General features: G+C 29.0%; 1 protein-coding gene across 1 annotated transcript; it reads left to right on the top strand.

Annotated features, from left to right (window-relative positions):
- Window positions 1-2,976: 2,976 nt before the first annotated feature.
- LOC112694002 lies at window positions 2,977-7,827 on the top strand. The gene is made up of 7 exons (XM_025569319.1): window positions 2,977-3,079; window positions 3,159-3,352; window positions 3,812-4,015; window positions 4,291-4,497; window positions 4,573-4,645; window positions 4,711-4,747; window positions 7,642-7,827. The coding sequence occupies exons 1-7, from the start codon at window positions 3,051-3,053 to the stop codon at window positions 7,825-7,827; spliced, it is 930 nt and encodes a 309-aa protein (XP_025425104.1). The 5' UTR covers window positions 2,977-3,050.
- The last annotated feature ends 906 nt before the right edge of the window (window positions 7,828-8,733 follow it).

The raw sequence follows: 8,733 nt of genomic DNA, 5'->3' as shown, positions 1-8,733 counted from the left end.
TAAACTAACAATTTCAAACAAAATAATCTGTTATTTTATTTTGTTTTTTTTTTGACGCTCGAGCTTTTTTTTGCTGCAATATTTCGTATTTTAAGTATCCGAGAGACCGTGTCACTCGTCGGTCATTGATTAAATTTAATTAAAAATAATCCGATTTGTTCATTCGCGTCGTGTTTATCGCTTATGTTTGATGTTAAAAAAAAATAGTATAGGTACGCTCGATAGTCACTGCAATGAGTTTATCGCGATTACGAGGCAATTGATCGTCGATTGCGATGACGGATAACAGATAGTAACGAGTTAATAGAGTTTCTACTGTATTTTAATTTCAAACAATTGTATATGTATATAATTACGAGTATGAATGATGTAGAGAAACAGATTTAATAAAAAAAGATGTGCGTATTATAAAATATGTATGATAGTAAGAAAAATAAAGATCTCGCGACCGCGATCTCAAAGGCTAGAGGTATACATTTTTAAAACATTTGTGTATCAATAAGGCTAGTCGCCAAATAATAATAACCAAACTGTGATTCGATCGTTATTATTATTTTTTTTTATAACATTTTTCGCCTTATGTCGAAACACTTGCGGCAACCTGGATGAAGAAACGAATAGATTCTATGAAAATGTATTGTAACATCTATATGCAATAGGTATAAATGTGTAATATTGTTGGCAATTGAACAATAATTATGAGTTTACTCTCTAAACTCGTCAAATTTATAATTATTAGCAGTATATAATAAACTCCAATTATCATTAAGAAGTTGGGATGATAATATAGTATTCGTATCACACGCTACGCATTGTTATGTGATTCGACCAAAAAACACTATCGTAGATCGATTACACGTGGCAGGCCCTATATGGTTACACAAAATAATTAAACAGAATAAAAAGCTTCAAGAGTACGTGGAAAAAAAAACCACAAAGAAATTTGTATCTTATATAAAACTATTTTCAACCCTTTTCAATGCAGATTACAGTAAAAATAAGTCACAGTATCAATATTTGGTATTACAGTTAAAAATAAAGAACAATAATAACCACAATAATTTATACTTATCATTGTATTAAAGATTTGATAGGATTAGGTTGTAATATGCATTTCAATACTTATGATAAATACATAGAAATTGTTTTACTCGTAAAATATTCAAAACTGGATTCTCAAGTAATAATATTCATCTAAAATAAATTAAATTGTAAAATATGTTTATAAGTAATGATTTCATCATTTCGATTGAATATTTTTCCAGAAACTTTTTTTAAACTTGTTACAATATTTATTTATAATTTCATGTTATTTGTCAAATGACAACAAATGAACAAGTTATACTTGAATATCAAAAATGTTTTGTGTAATATTTATATACATTTTCCATCATCCGTCTTTGATAAAATATGCATTTTTAAAATATTACTTCAATGTTTCATTCGAATAAATCGGTCAAATACCGAGAATTTTTTACACAAATTAATGTTATTAAATTCACATCTCATCATGATGTTATTTCTTATAACAAATTTGGTAATTTAAGACTTTGAATATTTATCGGAATTGTAGTAGTAAAGAAAAAATATTTTTTCGATATATTCATCTACCCATTATTAAAATATTATTTGATTAAACATAAGCTGTTTATGATATATTAATAATATATGATGAAATAAAAATGACCTTACTACAAAAATATAAATTTCTTATTTAAAAATACTAAAATATCATAAGAATTAAAATAATCAACTATAACTCTAAAAAATAATATGATAAAAAAACAACACCGATAAAGACGATAATATATGACAAATGTTTACAAAAATTGGGTAGAACGAGATAGATCAATATATCATATCAACAACTATAGTTGTTAAATATACTGGTTACTTGAAAATCTTCACTACCAGGATGGGGTTAGAAGATTTTGGTCGACTGAAAAATTCAAAAAATATCAATTTTAGATTTGATTTGTGATTGTGATTTCTTACGACTGATTATGATCTGCACTATAGTGTATCTAATTGCTCAATATGTACATAATAGATAATATGTATGTTGGGACCACCTAAATTTACCTACATTAAGCAATTGCCTATAATAATCGATATCAATTCAAAATACAAAAATTTATATAAGAAAAAAAGTTTTATTTTAAACACGTGAACCACATAATTGAAAATAAAATAAAATTACTATATAAATAACACAAATAAAATTACTATTTTGCCGTGGAAGGATCCACAGTTAAAAAACTGTGGGTTAGGTTGTTTCAAGAGGCTACCTATTGCGGCTGAAACTGGATTATAAATGTATAGTATACATTTACAAGGTATACAAGGTATACATTGTATGTTTTGTTACAAAAATCCAAAATTTGATCATATATTATGTTTTTAAGTTAATTCATAATTATACTTGAAAACATTGATATTTGTTTTCTCTTGTAGTAAAACCCGTCTTACATGAGATCCGGCATACAGATATTTTACTATAATGCATAATTAAACCAGTGGCGTCATTTTTGAGTGTGGTAACTGGAGCATCGGTCCCAGTTTAGTATTTAGTATTAACTTCAACGTATAGCGGTACATTTTAATAACATAAGAAGTTTTCAAAAGTGCAATTTTTTTAATAAATATTAACTGTGGGTCAGCTGGAATTCTGAATCCTTCTCCCTTTAGATCCATCCCTGCGTTATATATTAATTTAAAAAGTAACAAAAATATATATACATTTAAGAGTACTTGGGAGCTTGGGTGGTACCATAATTCCTCTTGTGTATTCTGAGTTGTTCAAAACTTTTAATTAACTAAATTAAACTATTAAAAATTAGGAATTTGTATAAAAAATTTAATCCATATGGCATGTTGTTTTAATTTGTTTGATTGCCATGTATCTTGCCACATGTATCTTGTTTATACATTTCATTAAAAAAAAAAAAAAAACGTTTAGTAACGAAAACAAAACATATCCATGTCCAAATCAATCGGTCGATCGATAAAATAATATTTTTAACGTACAGATTTAGTTTTAACACGAAGCAATGACGGATACCAACAAACCACCCGAAATGTATGATTACATGGCAAAAGTTTTCGTTGAATTTTGTTAAATCATATAGTGTTCAACGATTATTTTTTTTTTTTATCAGAATCGAACAAGATTCCGAGCAAAAAGATCTAACCACCAAAACTGGATTTCAGCCGCTGCTGTACAATTTTCGCATCGCTCCAGTAAACGTCGACGCCAATAAGTTTGCACTACAACTACCGTTTTCTGTCTTGTTTGATAACCTCATCACGGTTCTGTGGTCCATGTACGGCAAAGAACCGAAAATTAAGTGTGGTAAGGCTTAATTTAGTAATCTTTTATAATCAACATTACGTTTTACGTATCGCTTATGTAAGCCTATTATTAGACGTGTTTTGACGGAGTAACCTTTGGTAAACTATTAACTGATTGATGGTATCGTTTTGGCGAATACTACTACCAGGTTACTGATTTCCTGAACACGTTTAGAAATACCGCTATTATGTCTGACTGATACACTAATTCAACTAATAGAAAACTTGAAAAATAAAGTTTACTATGCTGTGGTCATAACATTCGATTACAAAGGTAAAATACGTAATGCGTGTATAAATATGTTTATCACGGCCCACTTTTGACTATAGAAATAGTGTTCCAACCAAAAAATCAGTTTACTACGTCAAAACATGCCTGTTGTAAACTTAACACTTATATTTTGCATATAAATATAATTACATATATTTAAAACTGTGTGTGTGTGTGTGTGTGTAATAGGTATCAATCAATTGCGATGGGCGTTAGAGCTTTTGAAATGCTTCAGAGTAGATTACCGTTATCCGGATAGCATAGTAAAAATCGTCAAGGACCTCGAGAAACAAATTATTGAACTTTATGCCAAGCTGGGTGGTATGTTGCAAAAAATGAAGGCGCAACGGGAGCTGGAAGAAGAGAAGGAAATCGAGTCGGAAGACGTGGAAAGTTAGTGTGTTTATGGTGTTGTACGCGCGAGCGTGACATGGAACTGGTTGGATTTAGAGATGTGTATTTTTCGTCCGCTCGGAAAGTCACGATATAAAATTTATAAACTTATGACGAAACACGAACAAGAGTGGAACAGGATAACGTTACATATTACTGTTACAATGTAACAACGACCTTTACTTCGTTCCTGACCGTAAAACGCGCGACGGAAACCCCACGCGCGCTCTCACCAGCACATCGTGTGTCAATAATATAAATTGTTTTTGTTTAAGAATCGAACGAGGAAAATGTTTTGGATTATGCCATGAACTGCGTATCGTACAACGAAAAAGATGTCATGAACAAGTTAAACGAACTAAACATACCGATCGACATCGAGACCGGTGAACCGAAAGCCTTAAAGGAACTGAATTCGTTGGGTGGAAAAAAATCCAAAAGCGTTGATAGAATATGTAAACTCGAAAAGAAAACTTCGAAAAGTAATATCCACTACTCACAATTATAATTAACTGTAAGCATAACATTTTATTTACTTTTTTACTTATGTAACAAAGCTCATGTGATTGGTGCACTACAAAAGATATTGAACACTACTACAGAGGAGACAACTATATCAGAAGTCGAAGAGTATGTTAAAATCATAATTATTTATATAGAGTTTATTTTACTAAAACAACGACTTTTATTTTCAGATTAATTAAAGGATTAAAGCTTCAAAATTCAACTATGGTAGAAAAAAAATCGTCAAATAATAAGTAATTTGGCAAAAAACATTCCAAAAATATAAAATATATATTATAAACCATCGAAAATATTAATTTTTTATTATTAAATATCTTTTACTACGTTAGAGTATAATGTATAGATATAGTAATATCTTCTTCCTTTAATAAAATCGCAAAAACTGCCAGACAATGGGATTCTATTCATCAAGCTTTTCCACATATTCATTTCAACATTTTCAATTCGAAGTTTCATCCATTGCAAATCTTTAATTAACATAACTTATATATTTGAGAGGTGATCTATATTGAATATTTTTTTTTGTCTACGAATCTTTCTATTATTGTACTCAGCGTATTATTTTTTCAAATCCAACATTCAATTATTAATTCCATCTTACATGTACTTGTATCAAAGGATATATTGTGCGATCTACATGTGAGTCATTCTAATATTCTAATATTATTTATTATGTGTTTTTTTAGCTAAAAGTAATACATGTTGACCATATTATGTCATCGGAAATGACGATTTTTTATTTCCAGAAATATTATGAAACTAGTGATTTAAAATTCTTAAGTGTTACGAATAATTTTGATCCTCAATTATTTAATAACCTAACCTTCAAGTTTACTTCACCGTTATTAATTTATATGCATATTATATTAAACGTACTTATTAAATATTTTTATGACATTTGAAATTACCCCTACAAAAGTGAATTTGCATAAGTAGTTTATACAGGTGACGTTGAGATTTTCTAGCCATAATCTTATGTAAGCTTGTGTTTAGGTAGAGAACCCTTAGAATTTCAACAAAATAATAAATTATAAGTTTTTAATGCGAAACACATTAACATTTGTTAAGCTGGTTGTAAGTGGCCACATCCCTCTCGTAATAAAAACAAGTATAGGGCCCGTTATTTTCTTTATAATACTAATTCAGCCTTCGGCAACTTTTTTCGATTATTTTCTAAATGGTTGGTTTATTTAAAAGTAGACCCAATTGGAATTGTTTTTTATTTAATTTTTTTTTCAATTGAATTTCATAGCGTCTTGTAGATGTTGTTTACATTTTTTATTGAACGAACATTTCAACTGGGCTTTCAATAAGTTGCAAAATAATATTTTCGAACCACTACGAAGCTAACGGACCATAGGTGTATTTCATTAGTATTCTACTTGTATTAGTGATTGATTATTATACATATCATTGAGCTGTAGCAGCATGACAGTGATAACAAAACAAAATATTTTTTATTAATTTTTTTTATACATAGTTGTACATGTGTTATAAATGTTTTATAAATATATTTCTTAGCAATTTTCAAATAACACAATAAATATGATTACAGTTTTCCGTACGATTTTTAGTCGTACGATAATTTAGTCTGAAAACTACTTGCGGTGTGTCGTGTACTGACGTCAAAAATGATATTAGTCGAATACAGTATTGACGAATATTATGTACGTTTAATATAATAATGTTTCCACGTTTGCGTTATACTCCGAGTTTTTGTTGTGGTTTTTGTTATTTAATTTCAAATTAATTTTGTTGAACTTATGTAGTCGTACGTTTTCCAAACGATTCACAATTAGTGCACTAATGTTATTAACTATACACGTGAATACACAGCACCGCTGCTTAACAACAATAGCGTTAATTATTTGTCTTGTAACGTGAAAATGATTTTTGGAAACGATGAAACAAACAAAACCTAAGGCGACAAGTGTCGAATAATAAAAGTAAATCCGGACAACTTTGGTATTAAAAATGTATGGTACATAAACATACTTCATGTATTTCACAAAGTTTACAAGTACTGAAGAACCAGAATTATGATGGAAAAATATCACACCGAGTCCTTTTTGTGGTTTACATAAATAATCTCGCATGGAAGTTATTACCAAGATCGTTGTTATGAAGTATATTTTTTAATCTTGGTACCAATTTTCACTGGTATACTACCGTCATCGTATAAACGGATTTTCTACCGAACACTGTAACGATTGTTTATTAACTCAAAAAACAATTTTTGTTTTGGTCATAAATACGTACTTTATTTAATTAAAGTATTACATAATAATAATGATATCTTTTCAATAACGAATATTACATATAAAACCGGAAACCACATACATAAATACAATGTAATACATATATAGTTACTAACCACTGTTGGTGCAGGGCGTTAATACGGATAAACTGTATTCCATACATAAGTAATAGTACTATTTACAATATTGTAAATGGCGTACAAGATAATTATGATAATACATAACATATAAATACTAGCTATCGTTAGTGCAGGCGTTAATACGGATAAACCGTATTCCATACATAGGTAGTAATGATATTTACAAAACTCACTGTGACTACACTGCTGTTGGGTGTTGACGATAACAGGATGTAGATGGCTTAGTTGATAGATGGCGATGGCGGCGTAAATATTCTCCGTAGATTGGCTATGCTGTAGCAGACCTCGTGTACCTCGTGTAATGTTATTATATCTTAATTATATATCATGTATTTTAATATATTTAGTTTCTATGAATTCCAAAAAGAAAAATAAGAGTGATTACGAATTGTTGGTGGCCAAACTGCAAAAATCCGCTATTTCTTCCCAAAAATTAATTTATTTTTATACCGATGAATTATTGGAGAATCAAGCAAAACATTCTTAGAAATACCAAAATCAGATGAATGAAATGTCGTATAAAAATATTTTATTATACAATGGACACTATTATAAATAGTTTAAAGGTACGGTTTTTATCTTATCAGATTTTATATACGGATTTAGAATGTTTCGATCCTCAAAGGTTCGATGATATAAGAAAAATGGCTTTTTATTTAATGTGTTAGTTAAAATTTGTGAACTGTTACCCTCTATTGATCAGCCAAAGCTCAAAGAAGAACTCATTTCTTTTGCTACATCTTGGTCGTTAATTTGTAAAGTTGGTTTACAAAGAGCGTATGAAGATTCAAGTCAAATCGATGCTGCTGATAATGATGAATGGGCTAATGAATATGATTTAAAGTGTAGTAATGTAAAAGAGTGTAATGTATATCTATCATGTGCATAGTGTATAATCACTGTTTATAACATATATTCTTTACAATAAATGGAATTGTACAAATCGTATAAATATTTACTGACTTTGCCTCTGACACAGGTGACGTGTGAAAGGTCATTTTCGAAATTAAAATTGTTAAAAACACGATTAAGGTCCAATATTGTACAAGACAATTTAGAATCATTATTCTTAATGCAGTGTGAATGAGACATAGTAAATCAAGTAGATGGAGATCAAATCATAAATGCTCTATGTTTGAACAGCAAAGAAATGCAACGTCTACTCATAAATTAAGATAAAGGTTAAGTTTGTTGTTTTTTTGTACTTTTTTTTTAAAGTATTTAAAAAAAACTGTTACGATTTATATTTTGTGTAATATTTAAATCAAATAAAATTTTAAAAGTAAATGCACGATTTATTTTCTTAGCCTTTTTATTATGAAACATATTATTTTGATTAGTATTTTGTTAAAAATTTCAGAATAAACCATGATCTGTGTTTAACATCTTCAAGCGGTAGTTTGTACATAAATCAAGCATAGGTAGACACCATTTTTTTAATTTAAAGTAGATATAAAATAAATATAGTTGGTGTCCTATAAATATATTTTTTCCTGCGCCCCTTAGAGGTAACCAGTATGGGCCTGAAACGAACTGTTACAGTATGATTATTATGCGTGTTTGAATATATTTAGGACGGAAAATTAAATTTATCTTATTTTTAAATCGTTTTGACATTATTGGCTTTTATTTAGCAATACAGTTTTTTAGGTATACACATGGAGTGGCATTTAAATGTATACCAATAGTTTATCATAGTGACTGACAACGACGAAACATCGAAATGTCAGAAAAGAAAAAAAAAAATGTAAATTTTACATAAAAATCCATCTAATATTCTCTCGATGAATATTCA

Source organism: Sipha flava, unplaced genomic scaffold, assembly GCF_003268045.1.
Source record: "Sipha flava isolate LNK unplaced genomic scaffold, YSA_version1 0_pilon_pilon, whole genome shotgun sequence".
Lineage (NCBI taxonomy): Eukaryota > Metazoa > Arthropoda > Insecta > Hemiptera > Aphididae > Sipha > Sipha flava.
Note: the sequence above shows the minus strand (reverse complement) of the source record. Positions and strands in the feature narration are given on the sequence as shown.

What these genes read in the sequence shown, in the direction of transcription:
- LOC112694002 (XM_025569319.1), top strand. Translation starts at nt 3,051, where the DNA reads ATGACGGATACCAACAAACCACCCGAAAT. An exon ending in ACCAACAAACCACCCGAAAT is followed by an intron (nt 3,080 to 3,158) that starts GTATGATTACAT and finishes TTTTTTTATCAG; the next exon opens with AATCGAACAAGATTCCGAGC. An exon ending in AGAACCGAAAATTAAGTGTG is followed by an intron (nt 3,353 to 3,811) that starts GTAAGGCTTAAT and finishes TGTGTGTAATAG; the next exon opens with GTATCAATCAATTGCGATGG.